Here is a 21,459-nt window from a genome sequence, read left to right on the forward strand (position 1 = left end):
CAATGAGCTCCTTGCGAGTAAAATTAACATCTAATCCGTAATAGTATCGAACAGGCTTGAATTCCGAAAGAAAACAGCATGCTCTTGGGCTACTACTTGAAAATACCACGAGCGGAATTTGGGGAAAAAAGTCGTTCGATATTTCGAGAATTTGGAAAACTCTGCGTATCTTTTATCCAGTTTCATCGATTGCTTTGAGCAAATACTCCAGTAGTTAGAGAGATTTTTGCAGGCAGTTATCGAAAATTGAGCAACGTAATATATAATTTCTCGTAAATTATTCCAGCTTCATAAAGATTCCTCTAGGGTAGAGAGAACCGTTTCAGGTAAGATGCGATTAAAAATTTTCTTATATCTACGGAAAATTAACTTATTTTTTTAATTGAAATTATTATCTTTTACGAAAAAATGTTTAAAAAATTATTCCGCGGCCATCGTGGCATTCTCGTCAGAATTTGATCTGAAATTTATTTTTCGTGTGATACAAAAGATGAATGGGACGAACCGTTTGCAAGTATAGTTTTTCTTTAATTACTCTCATCGCTTTTATGCGCAAATGTCAATTAAAACTAAAAATATTAACAGAAAACAAATTTTCTCCTCATAAACGGGGAATTTTCAGAAAAAATGATGTTGAGATGCAGTCAGTCACTAACTTTTCACCGTGACCTCTTCGTTATGTTTTCCTCCTCTGAGTTATGTTTTAGGTAATTCAATGTCAGTGCCCTTCATATGCTCAACATAAAAACCCAGTTCTTTGACATGAGTTTTAGTGTCGGAGCTCTAGCTGGATTAGGTTTTGCGATCACCTTTGTCTAATAAACTTCTTACGGATTCTGAGAGTGAAGATCTGGAACCGCCGTTTTACATGGCGTTGTTATTTGCTCACTTTCACGATATATTCGCCGAAATGACTAAGTCGGTTCGAGCATAATAGTAAATACCCGTAACCATTGATCATAAAATAATCGACCTTAACATTAAAAACGCTTCCATCCGAGACAAGATTGACTTTGGTGACGTACTCGCAAAATCCAGAGCAATTTCATCTCGGCATTCAGCTCATTCATTGTCACAAAAACGCCTTAAGCCAGAGTAGATTAGTTTCTTAGAAGGGTAGAGTTGAACGCTGGTTGTGTTTGCACAGGAAGAGAGCGCAGTTAATAATAAACGAGGTTGCATATAGTGTTGAATCTAAGCGGTAAATACGTTAAATGTACATATTTGTGAACAAATACCTTCCCTGAGCACCAATGCATGAATTAATCTCGCACAACTTTCTGGGTAAGAATAACATTGCTTTGTAATTATTTTGATGGAAGTTTTTTTGTTTTCTCTGAGGCTAACTTGGCCTGCGAGCCAATCGGTTAGCCCCATAGGCGATAGAAAGGTTCTCGCATGGAAACATAGGAGAGGCTGGACCAGAACAAATCACCTTTGAAACGTCATTCATTGGGTGTGAAGGGTTCATTCAGGATCTCCAAGTCGGACGGTGTAATGAAAACAACTCCTCTCAGCCAAGGGTTAGGAACATATCATATATTCCTTCACCAGGGCAACATACAAGGCAGTAAATAAAAAAAAGCAAAAACACGCACACGAACAAGTATAAAAATCATGCACGGTCATTTTATTTTTATCTTGGAATTTATGAAATGGTACTAATCAATCTGTTCAAAACTAAAATAAAAAAGTTTCATCATTATTTTTATAATGATCATAATCGAATAATAATTATGAAAGCAACTTTTTTCTGATTTGAGACTTATAGCACTTCAGGAACAAGTGACATCCTTTGGTGTATGAGACTTATAGATTGGGAACCTTCCATAAATTCTAAGGCAATATTAAAGTAACTTTTCATGATTTTAATGTTTGTTTATGAGTGTTTAGAAATTTTTGTACATTTTATTTACCCGTCAAATATTCTTTGTGTGTACCCTGATGATGGCACATATAATGCTCAGAAACTTCAGCCGAGAATAGCTGCCTCCGCTATACTGACCAATATTCGAGATCGCGAACGACTAATAAAGTAGGAGGTGGAAAGCAAAGACATTGTGGTTGAGTATTACGTCAAATTCGTCAAAGGCTTTGTGTTCTACCCTCAGTCGCTTTTGACGCGAAAGCTAATAAAAAAACAATAGAACGCAGGAGATGAGGTAGAGCGAGAGAGAGAGGCGATAAGCAGGCAATTATGTTGATTATCCAGTGGAGGGAAGGAGGGAGGGTGTTGGCCTTTCCGTGGTGGTGGTGGTGGTGCTGGTGGTGTTTTTGGTGGGTGGGGGATGCGTGGTGGTTCTTCACACCCATCTGCAACGTCATCTTCTCCACGCCCAGGCACAACGACGACGAACAGTTCTGGTCAAATGCCACCGTGGACGACTGGGCCAAGGAGATGGCTGGCATGAGGATAATCGTGGAGAAGTACGCCAACCTGACGGACAACAGCGTGGTGGGGGTTCGAGCCCCGTACCTCAGGGTGGGAGGCAACAACCAGTTCACCATGATGGAGGAGCAGGCCTTCCTCTACGACTCCACAATCACGGCCCCCCTCTCCGACCCCCCCCTCTGGCCCTACACCATGTACTTCCGTATGCCCCACCGCTGTCACGGCAACCTGCAGAACTGCCCCACGCGCTCCCACGCCGTCTGGGAGATGGTCATGAACGAACTGGACAGGAGAGAGGACCCAGCCTTCGACGAGTACCTGCCCGGCTGCGCCATGGTCGACTCTTGCTCAAACATCCTCACTGGTAAGCCTTCGCATGCATTTTGTATTATTTTTACCGTAAATTTAGTCGCGATGATTAATGTAGCTCTGTTAGATGCGCGGGGAGAAGAAGCGACCGCGGTGGAGGTTTTTTTGGAGGCGGTGGTAAACATGAGAGCCCTGTAATAATTTCCTGCAACTTAAATGCGCAACATGGCATGGAGACGAGTAGAAAAGATCACGGAGGATTTTTATTGGAGGCAAAATTTCCCCTCCATTCGAGGCCTTAAGGGGAAGGCAGGGTCGTCAAGGCGGTCAACCGAAAATGGGGTCACATTGGGGGTAGTTTATCTCAAGAAATCAATTGCCGAGGCGTATGCAGCGAGTGCAAGTGTTTCCCCCAAAATGTTTCTCACGCCCCGGTATCCCTGCAGTTCATCAACGCACTCTCCACCATGAACAAATTTGTCCTAAGACAAGAAAATAGAAATTTGAAGGAGTTAGGAGCCGTAGCGCATGCACACGTCGTGCAGCCATCCGCTGTCCCACATTTGAAATCCAAACCCTCGATTTTCCATTGAACCTTATCACTTGGATTTAAATAACCGTAAATACTCTTTTCTAAAATAGTGCTTCAGAGTTCTATTGACGTAGTTCCTTGGATAATGGGTCAATCGGGTGGCGGGATTCTTTCGGCAGCACTGCAGGGACGGAGTCGGATTCCAGTTGCTCGAGCAGCAACCAGGGACCTTGATTGCGACAAAGACCACCTGGCGACCCGCCCTCCCTGAAAGAAAAGAACGCTCTAATATTCCCAGAGGGAAGGTCGACTGAGGAAGTAGATCTGCGGAGACCTTATTGCATGGACCAGATAGACAGACCATGGACCCGCACAAGGAGAGCGAGACACAGTGGATTTCCTTGGGTCCGCCCTCAATTCAGCGACAAATATTTCATTTTTGAGGGAATCTCCGTGCATTACATTCCTAAAATAATGTACACGTTTAAAGCCAATGGGCTGAGGAGTGTTTGAGTCGTTTTGGAAGAGCTTCATTGCGTCTTTAGTCCAACGAATTGACAGAGAAAGCTAACGGGGAAAAGCGTTGGCCCAGTTTTGGACCGGAAACAAAACCCTCACATCGAGTGCTTCGATGCCTTAAATTACGGAACTATATATTTAAAATTGCTCGCGTATCTCATATCCTGAAAAGTAATTCTCAATCGTATTTGATTTTCAGTATTAAAGAAGGCCACGTCCCCTTTTTTCAATCAAGCGTTTACGAACCTTCTCCAAAACTACAAGCAGAAGCTTCAAGTTTTTATTTAAGTCCCCCTTAGCGCATTTCCCCTTAGGTTGGCAGGAAAAAAAATCAAGCCTATCGAAAATTATTGATTAATTTTGGCCATACATCCATGCCATATCTCCGTCGAAAGAAAAACACTGATATATTTCAATCAGTATGCTTGAAGACCTTTTCAACTATTATATAACTCCCCTTAACTCCCCTTATTATTTAGAAAATACTTTTGTTCGGAAATTTGATAAAACAATGAAACCGATGTATAATGAGGATGACATTTTTCCATGCCTTTAAGGAAATTTACACATAGAATTCATATATTGCGTGGGTATTATTACTTCCAAAAAGAATACTTTCTAAATGCTTGGTTTTGTGATTGGTGGATCGACTCTTATTCTCGCTTTTACAGGCCGCCTCACCAAGACATTTTCTTTCCAGGGCACAGTGTTTCCCACAGTGTGCAACACGACCGAAAAATTAATATTCATTGGGCAGCGCTTGCTCAGCCGCTATGACTTTCTCCGTAATTTCAAAAATTCAAATTGAGGAATACAGCGGCGTCGTTGAAATTTGTGTACACATATTAAACTAATAATAATATGTGACAGCACGGGAAAGTTGAGTCTCACTGATCGAAGTCATGAGAGAAAGTGCAATTCAAGAACGCAGGCTCAACTCAAAGGAAAGGTGCTCACATTTTATCCCTAAGGGTAAACTGAGGACGTGAAATCTAGACGGTAATAAATCGCAAACATTCAAACACGATCATAATAATCAGAGAGGCGCATTAAAAGGAATACCTCCACCCTCTCGTCGATAACTTTGGGTTATTGGGTAGCTACTGCGTTATAAGATGATATCGATTCAGCTACAGAGAATACTACCCCTCTATAGCCACCGCATTTCATGTAAATTTGTCTTGCTTCTTTTCCATGCCCTGAAAAATATCTGGTCTAAATATTTTTTTAAACATTGTTCCTTTATTGAGAGAATTAAAGAGACTATCGCCGTGACATACCACCACAAGGCCACGAACTCAATCCTAAGTCACCGGGTATACCAATTTTGTACTGCTTTTTTGCCATAAGTCATCAACTCCTTTTAAACTGTTTCAGAAGTGTAAACGTCTGAGCTTCCCTCACATTTCTCTGCAAGCTGCTGCAAATAGGGTCGTTAATAGCTGTTCCGCCATGAGTGCCACTGTTCTGTCAAAACGAATTAACGAAATTACGAAACGAACTATGGAAATTAGTTCATCTTGCTGGTCTCTTTGAAAAGGTGGGGAAGATGCTGTCGATACAGACGCAATTTATGGTAAATATTGCTAATATCTCATCGAGGGAATCTCAAAAGCAAGGGATTTAATTAAAACTAAGTATAACTAATGTTGATTGTAACGCAAAAAATCGTATTAATCATTGGGATCTGCAAAAGTAGTCTTAAATTACATATCCGTTATTAATGGCCGCAACGTCTTAATTTAATTTCTTTTAGCAGCAACATTAAGAATTAATAAATAAATACAATATTTGGATATTATCATCATTATTATGTTTTATGTTTCTGCTATTTCCTCAGGTGACCAGTTTTACAACTTCCTGAACCACAACTTCGATCGCCATTACAACCAGAACAGGGCGCCTCTGGGACTCTACTTCCACGCCGCCTGGCTCAAGAACAATCCCGAGTTCTTGGACGCCTTCCTCTACTGGGTCGACGAGATCCTCGCCAACCACCAAGACGTCTACTTCGTCACGATGACACAGGTAACATACTTACTCCTTTACTTTATCGACAATGCGGCGCAAAGAGAAATGTGCGAGTGATTCCAACGACCGATGAGCTTTATCTAGCAACAGTTTCAAAGAATTAGCTCCGAATTTTCGAGAGTACCCATAGTACCGTAGTCATTGACTCGGTGATTACCGCAACATGTCTCATTCGTTGATGGTAGTTGTCATATGAGATCGTTGTTCCTCGTAATGCATCAGGTGAACTCGGAATCACATTAGCTGGGTCATTGGAGCTTTCGAAAAAGCCATAAACCCAATCCTTACGGTAAACTTTATTTTCAGTCACTATAAATGCAATCAGAGCACATAAAGTAATATACGAGTAGAGTACAATTTTAAGAATTATAAATTCGTTTTCACTTGATTTTGATCCTATGAAATAGTATCTGCCATAACTATTGTTTCTTCATAGTCTTTTGATTAAAAAAAACACGTTTTCTTCAAGGTCGAGTTATTTGTTTGTCGAGGGAATCAACTCTAAATTATTAATAATAAGAAAATGTGTAGATTATGACCCAAGTAAGTGGTTAAGTATGAGATTTAGCGATCTCACCTTTATATACCTGTGGAGGGAAAATATAAAAATTTCACATGTCAGCGTATATCAGAGTATACATTTGGCATCGCTGTAACTGCTATGACCTAAAAACCCCATCTAATTTTGTTACGCACGTATTGTAAAATGTTTTGCAAATGATCATAAAAAGTGTACAAAACTCTTTTGATTCTATTTCTAAGTACTCTGATGTGCTTTTGAAAAGTAACTATGCGCAAAAAAAATCGACAATAAAAGTGTAATGAGAGTTCAAAATTGAACGACGTATATAATTGAAATCGAAATTAGTATTCGACGCCTGGTCAAGAAAACAGGCGATATTAATATACACATTGTAGAATGTAAATATAGTTCATTTGAAGTAATTTCTGACTCAGAATACTGCTCCTCCGGTCATTTGTCTTAGTTTTCGAGCGAGAGGAGAAATGAACGGATTCGACCTCTTCATAACAATTATTGTCGTCCGCTGTTTTTCCTTCCGATTATCGGTAGCGAGGTCGACGCAGACTGACGAGAAAGATGAAATTCTCTGCCGCTCGTTTCAAATCAAGTGCACTTGTTGGCACACTCTGGACATGGGTTTGAAAGAGTCGTTCTTAACTAACGCGTAACTCAGTCCGTACGGTGGCAAGCCAGTTAGAACAGCCTTCGTTGTGTTTCACGCTTTCACTCTTCCGAGAAGTATGCGCTCATTGTAACCGCGCGCCGGCCGGCCCACGACGCACGCCTGCGATGCAATTCACTTCCTTAACATCGCGCGCGCCATCCAGCGGGAGGATTACGTGTTTTCGTCACCAGATCCACCCACATTTTTTCGTGCTGACGTGCACTGACAGGAGGTTTGTCGGGAGAGGCGGGAAGACTATCCGTCGGCTGCTTTCATCGCCAACAGGCGGAACTGAAAGCTGAGAATCCCTTGCCGCGCATTCCTCCAATCACGACCGGGTTCGAGCCTTCGCGGTGGCGGTGTTTCATTTCCGCAACCCATCGTTATGTGAGTGGGCGTAAATATGTTACGGCTCCTCTGGTCTGCGACGCGACCACCTGCTCCTCCCCGCAATGCCGGTGTCACGTGACTCCGGCGGTGGAGGAAGTGGTGTCGTCTGGTTCTCATGGCATCGGCGGAAGCGATTGCCCCCGTGTGTGTGAGTGGGTGCCTGTTTTTATTACGTTTGCCGCAAAGGGGTTGTGATGGGTTTAGGGTTGCCATTCGAGGGGAGAGGTACTCCTATGCACCGTAACGACACTGAAAGGGTCAGCAACCTATTGAGGAACAGGACGGAGAAATATTCGTGGCCTCTATTACGGCATCAACGCTTCACTTGGACGCAGGAAATAAGATTGCAGGGCCTTTTCCAAAAGAAAAAACTACCGAAAAATTCCTTTGCGTCTCTCAAATGAATTCCTGGGATCCTTATAATAGTGTATCAAAGCTTCACTTGACGTAAGAATACAGAATGAAGTAAGAAATTAAATTGCTTGCTTTCAAAATTTAAACTTAAAAGGTTTAGCAAAGGTTACGATCTCTCTTTTTGACATAGTTACTTGGCACGGTGATTAATAATAAAAATGCAATTGCAGCTAAGTAGCTCTTTCATCTCTCTCGGAGTAACTCAGAATTGAAGATAATATCAGCGCACAGTAACAGAAAACAATGCATAATGTGTGAAATTAAAGCCAGAAAATAGTTAGCAAGCCATAACGAAGCCGAAAATAATCCTTCAGAGATCCTTAGGAATAGGTATGATTGGTTACTCAATCGTCAGTGCTCGTCTGAGAGAGGGAGGTTTTCATCTAAGGAAGGGAATAAATCACGCAGCCGGTGGATCTTGGGATCGGTGCTCTCTTCGCATCGAAAGGCCAAAGGTGAAAGTCTCTCCTCTCAGACGCCGCTGTCTGTTGCGACAAATCGCCGAGTCGGCCGCGGAAACAACAAAATCGCGACTGCGAACATTTCCGGGTTTCAAATGAATCTCATCGGCCAATTTCTCAATTTCAGCGTCGCTTTATACCTTCAATTTGATCGATCCCAGCAGAAATTCCAACCTTTAATTGGTAATTTAAAATAATTAACACTTTATCTCAGTGTTTTATCAAGATTTATTGCGAATTTCGAGAAAAATTTACCACCATTTAGAGTAATTATTTTCACAAATATAACGTCTGCTCAGGGTAAATCTGCGAATTTGCAGGGAAAGCGATGCTGACAACATCAATATAATCTGCGGTAGAAATTGGAGAAATGACAACTTAAATAGGTCCAGCTTAGGTAGGTCCAGCACAGTTAGCGATAGCCAGAAAAATTCCGAAATTCGAGGTCACCGGCCCACAGGTGCCTCAACAATGAATTCATTCGAATGCCACTACATGCCCCGAATTCCCCCCTAATGAATACTCCTATCTACTTACTCTCGACGTGATATTTTTTAAACGTAGCGAATAACCGTCAATGCCATAGCTTGGCAAACCCGTCTTTGACGGACTACGAATCGTGAGATGAAAAATCGGCTTAGAGGGCCGAAATCGCAGTTTTCATTTTCGGTCTCCTTTGTGACCTCCTTATTTCTTCACGTCTAACTAACCATTCATGCGTTTACAACGTGAATCAAAAATAGTTCAATCCAGCAGAATTCCACGTCATGAAGCACGTCATATTAGTGGAAGCGTACGTCATCTTCGCGACAACACTAGGAAAAATCAGAGCCTTACCCAGAACGACGAGGCCAAATATTTTATCATTCCACCATCTCGGTACCTAGCTAATTTTTGAGAGTGTGAGAAATTTTGAGAGGTCCTCCAGACTGATAAGGAAGCAAATTTTCACTTTCTGCAACGGCTCAAAACCAGCCATGCATCGAAGAAAACGAAATTAATCTTGCCTCATTATGCCTCGTTTCGAAAGCACCGTTATTCATTTATTTATCCTGCTTGCGCTTTCGAATTGGTATGCCTCTTCTTCCTCATTCTTACGTGTATTTATGGGCGCGAGTATGCGACTGCCGCCCAAGGCAGTTCATTCTCTTCTCCCTTCCGATGTAAATATATTCAATGCGTGGCTGATTTTTGTCGGTTTCGCAAATGCAAACATTGCCAACTTCACCATGTTCCTTTCGGATGAGAGCGTGTCATAATTTCTCGTTATTCTTCCCCCCCTCCTCCTCCTCTCCTCCCCCCCCCCGAGACGTCTTGCTGGATGCGCAAGAACCCGCTCGGCACTTGATTTCTCCCGAGGTCACGTGGGTCGAATCCTTCGCGTGGAACGCACCAATCGCGTCCCCCTCACGCTCTCCTTCAACCTAATCAAACGAGGAAGTCTGTGGTGCAAACAAATTGATAATGAAAGGAATAATGATTATATTTGAATTACACGCATATTTGAATGATAGCAAAACAAAGCTGGGGGTAGTTTATTCCTGATGCGAACATGTGATCCCCTTCTCGAAAAAATTAATCCATCCAATGAGTAGATAAAGTATGAATCATAACGTAATGATGTGCAGTAGGTAGCCTGAAATTGGGAGTCAATATATATACGGGAGAAAATAGTCGTTCATCTTAGACCTGAGCATTGCTATTAACTTGAATACTGTGCTGGTGAGTTTTGAAATAACTATAACGTAAATTAAAATCGTAAATCTTAGCATCCCACAAAAATGTTGACAGCATTTATAAATAAAAATGAAACGGTAATATCGAGCGTAGCTATCCATTACTTCCGCCAGATTCGGATATCTTAATATTTACTTCAATGGTATCCGAATGGATTGCGTTTCCCTTTCGATGAGTTTATCGTTCATTCCACTTATTTCACTGCTTTGTTTATCCATGTAGCTTCCAAGCCTCCTTTGTGGGTTTGTGGGAATCACGTCGAAATATAAACATATTGATTGGCTGTAATATCAGCATCCAAATCTGGAGATTCTTCGAAAAGCCAAGGTGATCCCTGAAAAAGCGTCAGTCCAACATCCTCTTCGTCGTTCGCCCCTCACCACTCTCCTCACCCGAATTTCACCACTGTCACCTGCAGCCCACGCTCTTTCCCTTCATTTATTTTTACGCGACGTAGTTCAATGATGACCCCCAGAAGTTCTTTCGCGGCTTTCCCGATTCTTGAGCGCCTGTGTCGACATATAAGTGCGTCTTTAAGCGTGTTTCTGCGGTGAAAAATCTCGTTTGAAGCGATACCAGCAGTGTTCCGAGATATTGCGTTGCACGACGATTTCAAGGCAATCCCTACAACCGCTAAGGAGAAAATTATTTTCCATCCATGATTTCTTTGCTACATTCATCAATAAGCGAGTGCTTCTAAGTAAATGCAGAACAATAATAATATTGTTTCCATTTCAGGGACCCATTACTTTCCAAAATTATAATTCATATCCGATTCTTAATTCAATACGCTCCAGTAAATAAAATGTTGCTTAGAGTTAGAAAAAAATATTTTCCATGGTTTCGATTTCCTAATTTAATATTGATTTCACAGATAAATTCTGCTTCCCAACTGTTTCACTTGGATAGAAATTATTAAAAATTAATCTAATGGCGCCTCATCACAGCAATGTTTACAATTTTTGTAAAAAACATTTCCCTCTTAAGATTCGAATTTATTTTTTATAAAATATATTTAATGAATTCCGAGGTAGCAATTAAATATTCATCTTCGGGTAGATTTAAAACCGATGCCTTGTATACTACATACGGCCTTACTCAATCCTATACTTCGTTTTCACTTCGCTCACAAACTCAAATTAAAACATGCTGGAATGTTGTACGTAACTATACCTGGTTTAATAACAAAACTAAGAGCTCGAAAAGTCCGCTTGTATAAGGAAGAAGAAGAGCAAACCAGGTTTGTCTTTTAAGGATGTCAAGCGTAAGCTTTATCAACTTAGGAAAGTTGCATGACGATCCAAAATGGCTCCACGGAGTCTAAACATGGAGTATAACCCTATGAAATAATAACGTGTAAGACGCGATGCTTTGGGCATGAAGCGCTCGCTCTAAAGTTTTACAAGTTCGTTAGGAAATCGTTTAGATCCTTATGAGGGAGGCTGCTTCCGTAATGAGGGATCGCTTCCTTCCTTCGGCCATGCGAGTGCTCTCGCCTCGCCAAATACGATGATCGGGGCACTCACTGTCTCTTTCACGGCAAGGTCGAGCCGTCCGTTTTCCTCGTTCCGCTGGCCGGCTTTCGCGCTCCACCCCGCCCTCTTTTTCCCGACGCCCCAGCCGGATGATCAACTGGAGGCCATCAAACCACTCCCAGTCCTCCTCTTCGCTCTCGGGGCAGCGGAGGAAAGTTTGGAGAAGGAAGTCGAGATTGATCCCGCTTATGGGCTCGGTCGAAAGGGAGAAATTACCCACGATTCATCACGCTAAAGCCAACACATTTGCTCGCGGGGAGTTTATTTGAAGATTTGTGTGAGAGAGGGACAGGTACTTATAGTGACAGATAGCAAACGGCGGACGATTACCCGGCACGGACTTGAATTGAAATAACTCTCTTTTGAGCATACAGTTGTACTAATAAAAGGATATTATATTCGTTTAATTCGTTATCGTAGTCATTACTGGACATATCCGATTGGTAGAGGGAGCAAATTGGAGGCTTCTCCCACAATTTGAATCGATATAGAAGAATCAACAATTTATGAACCCAATAGTATAATTAAATCGCATTGAAATTAAAACAGCAAAGTTTATTTTCCATAATCAAAACGAATATAAGTAATTGCTTATTATATAGGGAAAATATGAACAAAATGGCTGACATATAACGTATTCTATCTGCCATAGGAAGAGGTGAACACTAAAAACTTTTTGTTGAGCCATTCAGGAATCAGTCGTGAGTTCTTCTGTATTGTGCACAATTAATAACACATGGGGAGTAAATATCCTAATCTTATTCTACGCGGAATTGTAAAATATTTTTTAATATTTTATTATGCAATCAATCGGCGTTATTCGAATGTCATGCCCACAGTTTATCACAGCGCTTCAGGGGCAATACTGCCAATAATAATTCGAGATTTTCCCTTGTGATTCAGAGGAATGCGTTTTGATTATCGTCCGAGAGTAAAATGAATGACGCCGCCTTTACGTTGAAATGGAATCGTGCCACTAGAACGGAAAAACCCGATTGGCTCAGTTTCTCAAACACTTGGACGGAATTAATGCTGTATCATTTTCGACGCGATAGGCCAGATTTATTTCGTCCGCGGATTACGAAATCAATGCGTTCATGTTGAAATCCATTCACGATTACTATCGGTTGCCATGATATCTACGTGATTCTTTGAAAAAAAAACTTTCGTGAGATCTTAAAATGCACTATTTCGTTTACTCATTAATTCCATCCAATTTGGTTCACAGGCTGAGGCATTGCCTCCAAATGATTCCCCCGATTCCACTCTATTTCATTTTCTCACTAAGTCCTCTCTTCGCTTCAGCCAATCCCATTTGCAAGAAGATTGACAATTATCTCTCTCACAATAGGTACGATTTTAAGGAAATTCCTCACACTAATTCCCGTTTTTTTTATTATCGTCAAAATGCTTAGGTACATTGCTTTACGTTGCCTTCGAAAATTCACGTAAATGCTACTTCAAAGAGTTTCTAAGCCCCCAGAAAGAGGGAATATCAGGGTATAAGTCAAGGGGTATGTAATAATGGCCAATCCTCTCTATCATGCAGCTACAATGTACGGCAGACAACGGAACGTGGGCCGCGACATATCATTTCCTCGTTCGACGAAATCTATCACATGGTTATAGCTTCTTGTACAAGAATTCATTCCATTCGGTCATTTCTCATCCTATTCAGCGCCGCAGCGATGCAAAATGCATCTTATTACAAAAAAAGACAATTTTATTATTTTTTCGGCATAAAATTGAAAGTTCTCAGATATAAAAAAATTAAAGACCGTCACCTATTGTAACACATGTTAAATGCGACAAAATGAAACTTGTAAATCACTTTTTGCTTTATTGCGAGCAATATTTTTTATTTTCAAATAAAATCATTAATCGCGAAATCATTTAAATATATTTTTACGATCCAGTCACAGCCAAAAAGCTGTCGACGTCGCACACTGCGCATTGAAACCTCTTTTGGCAATCCGTGACTCATATTAATCAAATCTAGACCCCAATTCTACGTGAAACTCCGGAGTATATTCATCATTTCTGTGGGAACGCTTGTTATAAACTCATTGTTATAAACCTGATGTATTTATCTTCTCGAAGTCTGCTCCGATTCTTTCATCCTGTTGTATTTGGTCTCGAAGACAAAATGAAATCGACGCTGCATAGCTATTCCTGATTGATTCTCAGTTCCTCCGGGTCAATAACAGACAATGTCTTGACAACGTCCACTCGCCAGGACCGTCATCAGATGAAAATGCAAGATTAATGCATTGCGTGCAATTGTTCTTGTTGTTTATCCATGAAATTAACGATACCATTGGCGCCTAATTATTGAAAATCTTCCAAAAATTTATAGACCCTAGAGCAATTGGAAAACTCTGTATCTAACGAACTAGATGAACACCGAATTCAATATTTAATGCCTATCACAAAGTGAAGATAGGTTCTTCGACTATCTACCTCGATAATTAAGAGGCCAATGACGGCAATTTACAAAACCTGATGTATTCGGGATGACCGAGAATCGGGAGAGGTGCGGCGGATAGCACCGCGAGCGGCTCATTGGTCGGTGGCCTTGCATAACCGCTTCGGGCTTAAAGGTCAGATCCCCTCCCGAGGCTGTCCCGGCGCCGACAAAACCCGTGGAGAGGGAGAGAGAGATCTTCCAAATGTGGTCCATTGGAAGAGATAGAGTCCGCAGCGAGAGAGCGGCGCGCGTGTCGTAACCAGGGCCGCCGCTGCATTCCTGCCATCGGGGATGAAAGTCGCAGTGTGTCGTGTTCGGTGCCTTTCGCCCGCCTCGCAGATTTCTCCGTTTGTCTTGGTCACGTGCCGTGCGGGTGGGCGCCATGATTGCTGCGATCGAAAGACAATCCAAGCGCGATATCACTTGCTAAGAGGTCGTATCACCCCTCGCTCGTGACGAACCACTCGTTAAAATCTTAACCTGTAATCTTGAAATTTTCAGGTTACACCAAGTAGACTCTTTTGCTTGTAACTAAAAAGTGAATATTGCGCCTCCGTATTTTCCCATAGGTACAATTGACATAATTCAGATACACTGAAATGTAGACAAATTTCTCCTCTTTATATCGTGAAAAGTGAGATGCAATATCGTAAATTTAAAACGAGTAATAAATACGTCAAAAAAAGAGAAAAAACGACTGTTGAAGTGGGAGTGACGGATCCTCATTAACAAATGACTTAACCGTAAGAGAACCACATAATAATCACACATGCACGCAATAGCGAGTCGAGTGATTTCGAATTCAGTGCAAAGCATCAATTTTTGCCATTCTATGCTATGGTTTTGTGATGAAGAGTCTTAAATATAATAAAAGTATCAATTAGTTATCTTATTTCATTTTAAAACTTTTATGGCAGCGCAGAAAAATATTCCATTCTTGTAATAATTTTAGGCTTAAAAATCATATGCTTCTGTACTTATTCACTGGCTACAGGTTAATCCTTTCTCCAGAAATACCCACTTAGTGAAGTGATATCTATTGCCTCTTCCGTGGGTATTAAAAAATTACTGTCAAATCGAAATCAAATTTACCCTTAGTTGATCATAATTCAAGGGTAATATTTAATTAAATTTCTGCTTTATTTGAAACGATTTTTTACATTCAATTGGCTTGAGAAGCAGAAACATAGCAATAAAAACTCCTGATAAAAACTTCGACAGTAAATGTCGCGAATATTCTCTAGCGCAAAAAGTTTGTCGAAATCTAAAGCGAAGAATGGGGTGGGGTAGTGCATGGCGTTCTAAGGTTTTCAATCCAATGAGCGAAGCGTATACTCAACATAAAAACATGTTATATGCGGCAGAAACTCGCAAAAGTACCCCAAAGAGATAAAGAACATGATAATAAGAGCTCTGCAGTGTCACAATTATTTCGAATACCTGAGTCGAATAAATCGGGGTCGATATTCCATTGCCTCCCCCTCACCCCTCCTTATTTTAACGAATCGACCTACTTGAGAGGAATATGGAAAATAATCGGGAAATAAGCGATGGCGTTCTTGATCGGCTGTCGCCACCGGGTGACGCAAGAAGCGGCTTTCGCGTGCGTCGCCAGCGTGCGTCCCGCAACGTGAGGGAAGCCTCGGCCTATCCATCATCCACCCCTCTCCCCCTCGCGGGCCAAATAACGGTCCAGCCTCGATGAAACCGGACGACCTTCACAGATTCTTTATCGCCGAGAGTGAGTGAGAGAGAGACACTGTTGAAAACGTTGCGCACCAGCCTCCGAGGGGGACGCAAGGCCGCTGCTGCTCAGAGAAATGTGACAAGCTGGAAGGAATGGCGGGCCGCCGTGAACACGACACGGCTTCATGCATTATCATCGCAGACGCATTTTAGCTTCATGAAGACAGTTATAGAGGATCGAGGGTTTGGTTTATTTTATTGCTCTAGCACTTTATACGCCTTTTAGCATCGTTAGCATTGTAATTTAGGGATGGGGTTTCTATCATTCCATTAATCTAACCCTTTCAACGCATTTACCTGCAGCAGCGCAGTAATAGAAGGTAGGGGTTTTTATTATAGTAATTCATTCTTTTCTACGCATTAAAACAAAACAGTATTTTGGCATCATCATCGTCGGCAAGGTTTTGGTCAGATTATTCTAGCCTTTTCAACGCATTTTAGCATAATGGCTGTTGTATTGAAGGGAAAGGGTTTGGAATATGTTACTACTATAGCCTTCGAACGCATATTAGCATCACCAGTGCAGCGCAGAGATAGAGCGAACAGTGGGAAGAAATTCCCATCGCCTTGGGTGAAAATGGAGGTATAAAAAGCACAGATCACCACTGCTGAGAGCCTGGTTTATAGCTTACTTCAAACCTACGCTATCATCTCGATGCTTTCCGTGTATATAGATTAAAACTTTTCCAAAAATCACCATTATCCCAAATATGTGTATGACGTGAACCTTTACTGATGATAATATTCACATTAGAGGCATGGGTGACTATTGAGATGGGTCTACTCCACATACTTTGTAATTTTCCAGCTGGTTGTGCAAGATTTAAACAAAATATGCTACGATGAAAGCATTACAAAATCCGTCCGGGCAGAGTAATATGTATAGTAGGCACTTTTACTTTAGGTTCTACCTTTTGCAGAAAATAAAGGAACTTTAGTTCTTTTTAAGCTTAGTAGTCTAGCCCTCGTCAAAGTTTAAGTATTTTCATAATTATCTTTCAAATCAAATAAGAGGTTAGAAAGAAGAGGGCATTGCGAAAATTTAAAATATGAAGTTCCCTCACCCACACATTGTAACTTAAATATCAAGGGCCAAAATTCATTCCCATTATGAACTCTTTGGATATGCTTTTGCGCCCCCTGGTGACGGCTTCAAGCCTCCTGGTTTCGCAATCCACCCAGTCTCACTCAACCCGCCTCTCTTTTGGACCACCGATTCCACGCTCGTTAAAACAATTTTTTGCGCCCGAGAAGGAGGCAGCAGGTTAAAAAAATAACAGAAAAACGCCGCGCACCTCCGCCGGCGTCTGTAGGTCACTGGGCCCATCTCGCGTTCAAGGGAAACTAGCGGGCAGCCAGAAGTCGTTAGCGAAAGGTTGAAAGGGGAAGGGAGAGGAGGGGAAGGGATGAAATTGGGAGAGAAAAAAAACCACGGTGCGGTCGGCTGGACCCACGGCTGCAAGTGATCGCTTCAGAGGACCCCTCCCTCCATTCGGTGACGGGTCACTTAGGTGAAACCCAACCATCCCCCTCTAATTGAAGAGAAATTAAAATAAAAAAGGGAAATTTTCAAATTCGAGATACGGTCAAAGGTCAACAAAAAAGACCGGTTGAGAGGAAGGTATGCGTCTTCTTGATAAGATGACAGAAAGCATAATCGCCTTCATCACGAGATGTGATAGTCTGAGGGATACGTTGACGACGGCAGCAATGGCTAATACATTCCAATAAAATGCGTGGGATATGATACATGAATGAGAAAGGAAATACCTACGCTGGGATGAAGACATAGAAGTAGGCGGGGAATTGATTTAAGAGCATCAAAAACAAATTGCGAGCGTGAAAAATAAAGTATTTAATGCCGGTTTAAATGCTGAGAGCAACGCCTCCCAAGCCTGAGAAGATTCGAAGCCCTCAGATTCATTTTCTAGAGACTTCTATAATTGTCAAGTTCATTCACTATGACTACTGTTGACTCAATATCTGAAAAAAGAGACAATAGCTATCGATCTGAAGCTGACATGCCTATTCATTGCTGTGGGCGACATGTTCAAATTGTCATGTTTTATTGGCATTGGCAGAGGGCGTTAAGTTAATTCTTCGTGGGGCCATGCGTGATCTCAAGACATCTTTTTTCCTGGACGTCCCTCCGACAAACGAAGCGTTTTGAGATGAACTTTCAGAGTGAATTCATCTTACAAAACTCTGATGATTGTCGAGGAAAAATATAGGGTTTTTGTTTAATGAAGCCTTTACGGATCATGATAATTAACGCATCGTCAGTGGTAAACAGTTGTACGAAGTGAATGTAATGACTTTAGCGTAGATATAGTATACATTTAAGCATGGAACTGGCGTCAACATCAATAATCTTTTGCACTAAATAGTGCTGTTAGCATACCTTGCCAATTCTTCAAAGTTCTCCCGAAATTGTTCATCGAATTAAAAATGATATCGAAACACTGCTCAAGGATTGTATTTTAGGACATTTCACCCTCTAAAGGCTAAAATTTCATTTTGTTCAAATAATAAATCGTACACGAGAGAAGAATATTGAAAAATGGTACTAGATCCTAGGTGAATCACTCCTTTCATAGGCGGAGAAAAGCTTATTTCGCTCAATTATTTTATTAGTTCGTTTATTACGTACAGATCTGATAGTCGGCAGTTGTCAAAGACTTCAACAGCACACGATAAATCTTAATATTTTTATAGAATTCATCCATATTAATATCTGCTTTTTATCAAAGGTGGAAATTTTTTTCAACTAGGTAAAATGGATGCCCAGCTCATTGACTATGCGCTTACGAGTAAGATGAAAATTTTCCCCAAGAATATTTGTCAAGGAGACGTGTATCACTTTAATGCATTCACGACTGACATCGATTTGAGAGTTCGTTATCGCAGATACCATCCGCTTTCACATCGTACAATAGCTGTTCGTGTATGATAGCAATTTCAGAAGATAATAGAACATTTCAGGCATAGGTCAAATATAATGAAGGAATGTTGAATACCTGATTATTCCATCAGGCGCTTCTACTGCCTCTCATGAGGTAATGTTCTGAAATGTTAAAGGTCACATTGAACGGCGGAATCGATGTCACACTTATATTTTTCGGCCGCTGCCGACTCGGAATCTAGCCACGCATTGGTGCCAACAGCCAGTCAACGGCCAGTCACATTTCCAAATCGAGGAACCATTAATCCAGTCACTATTCCCCACAGATCTATGCATGAACCGGTGAATGACGACGAATCTATTTTTATTGAGCTCCTGACGTAAATCTCATGCTGTTTCTAGGAGCGAGTAATGCCACTCGGGACCTGCTTCATCTGAATGGGTCCTTTGTCCACGCAGCGCCTCGCCACGATCATTAATTACAGCATCGTCGAAACCGTGATCAGATAATGCGATGCATGTGGCACTTGGGCACGACAAAATCCATTGATGCTCACTATTCGATATGCTTATAGGAAGAGCTGAATAATTTGAAAAGCTTGCATGCCAAATGGAATAAATCATTGAACGCAGTAGAAGCGAATATGGATTATATTTTTCCTGGTAGTCATGATCATAATAATAAAAAGTAAGGTCAGGCTAAGTAGTGTTAAATAAGAACATCCCATGTCATTGTATATTTTAAGCATATGTAAAATACGGCCGTACGGTATCACCCTGGCGAATTATTCATTAAAATAGTATTTCAGAAAAGGTAATTCATTTTATACAAATTTCCCCCATTATGAGGGAGTGAGTTATCAAATACATCTTTAAGACACATTAATATTTAAGAAAAAACTACTTATTTAGGTTATGCTGTATATGTTTAGAAGAATCGCGATTATATTAGTGACAATCCGTATCATACAGGAATTGTCGTTCATATGACATTTCAGAATAAAAAAACTGCCTCTATGAGCATCATATAGATAACTAGTTGCTTAAATTAAAGGTATATTTAGCATAAAAGAGTTTTGGCTGTGTTGTAAGTTCAAAAACACACAGATTATACTATTTGAATACGAAAGTAGCGACGCCTCTGTATCGTTTCCAATGCGTCATTCCGATAGAATCTTTCTCCGAAGAAGTGTGGCTTTCGCCGGAAGGGATAACAGATTTTTAAGGTCAGACTGGGTTTGGGGGGGGGGGGGGGGAATAGTTTTGAAAACATTCCTCACCCCGGATGCAGCCACCTGTTGTGAGCCCTTGGAGGGAAAAGTGAACTTGGAGCAGGATGGAAATCGTTGGGATCGCTAGCGGGTGAAAACACGAAGGAGGGAACGGAAATAATAATAAAAAGAGAAGAGGATCTCTCGGATAAGTCGTCTTCAAGCTGGCCGGGATCCACAGGAGGCCATGGCGCACCTTTCCCAGCTCCAGCGACTTTCTCCATGCTCCAGAGACGAGCTCTCACGTTCGATAGAAGCTGTCTCTACACACGGGACGCAAATCAAAAGATCGAATCAAACAGAGCCTATCCATAAGATTCTCGCGGTGAAATACTCTCGAGAAAAGCTTCCTCGTAGGGAATGCTTAACTTGAAAAACCACGAGGGAAATCGTCCGCAGTACCGGGATCAGAAGACATCCAAACGGAAAATTGAATCCCGCCACCCTGACTTATCGGAAGAATGTGTGAAGAGCAGAACCATCCAGGGCCGTTGGTAAAAGATATGATAAAGGATTAGCATTTCATGTGGTGAAAAATACTCATCGCTTAACATTTATCATCGATAATGAGAATGTGTATCCAAATTTGATGCCAATTAGCCATTTTCTAGTAATGTAGGCAATTGAGCTGATTATTTTAATTTAAAAACCGTAAGACAGGGTTAATTAATTATTTGGTGTGGTGGAGTTAGTGGCAGGTGTCGACGAACTGGTGTGCTGAGCCATTATCTGGGTGAGACTCCTCAGTTATCAACCTTTGTGCTCTGAAGTCCTTGTAGTCCACAGTTATTTTCACACGCACGCGCAGTAACCTATTTTGGTGAGAGCCCAACCCTCATCAATCAAACTTTTCTAATAGCAGTCATAAATGAGAAACTATTTAACAGAAGCCTTGGGGATGAAGTAAGTCTCCAAGGACTTGGGGTCATAGATATCTTCAATCTATGCTTTTGATTAACACAGATTTTACCCATTGATAAAAGTATTTCACCACAAAGTCAGCGTCTTTACTTATCATATCTTCAGCTGAGTGGCAATGAAAAACAGAATTTGACATGACAATAAGACAAGAAGGAATGGAGAAGTTATCCTTCTGGCAGTATCCACGCCGTCGTATTTAAACGGCGTTCCTTTGATTTGAAGGGCAAATTGCATCGCAATAAAATGCGACACACCTAACCATGGAAGAGATATGCAATTGGCAGACTCATATGCAAAATAATAAAGAATTGTTGCGAGAGAAGAGTTACCAATCCTCCAATGAATGACTTTAATGAAGGCATATTCGGAGAGAAGTGCGCTCGCTAAAGTCGAGCGTCAGACTTTCGTAATGAAAGTTCATCATCGCACTCTATTGACACATTTCCCCCAATCGCGTGAAGCGTGCTCAAAATTAACTCGACGAGCAAATTCACTCGCGTGAAAAGAGAGCACGGACACTTGACTTGGGCGCGTGACTTTTGGAGAGCGGAGATGGTTGGTTGCCCGGAGTGACCAATGACAACTTTCCAATCGCAAACTTGACGGAGGGAAAGACGCCAAGGTTACGGCGAACATGGATAAGGG

The 21,459-nt window shown here is 41.4% G+C and overlaps 1 protein-coding gene across 2 annotated transcripts in view; it reads left to right on the forward strand.

The window, feature by feature from the left end:
- The window catches only part of LOC124168474 (chitin deacetylase 1), a 64,358-nt gene that overhangs the window by 39,287 nt on the left and 3,612 nt on the right, over window positions 1-21,459 (forward strand). For both annotated transcript variants that reach the window (XM_046546747.1, XM_046546748.1), the window contains 2 exons: window positions 2,341-2,756; window positions 5,593-5,780. In XM_046546747.1, coding sequence (XP_046402703.1) covers window positions 2,341-2,756; window positions 5,593-5,780 — 604 coding nt within the window. The remainder of the gene's footprint in view (window positions 1-2,340; window positions 2,757-5,592; window positions 5,781-21,459) is intronic.

Source organism: Ischnura elegans, chromosome 11 (genome assembly GCF_921293095.1).
Source record: "Ischnura elegans chromosome 11, ioIscEleg1.1, whole genome shotgun sequence".
Taxonomy (NCBI): Eukaryota; Metazoa; Arthropoda; class Insecta; order Odonata; family Coenagrionidae; genus Ischnura; species Ischnura elegans.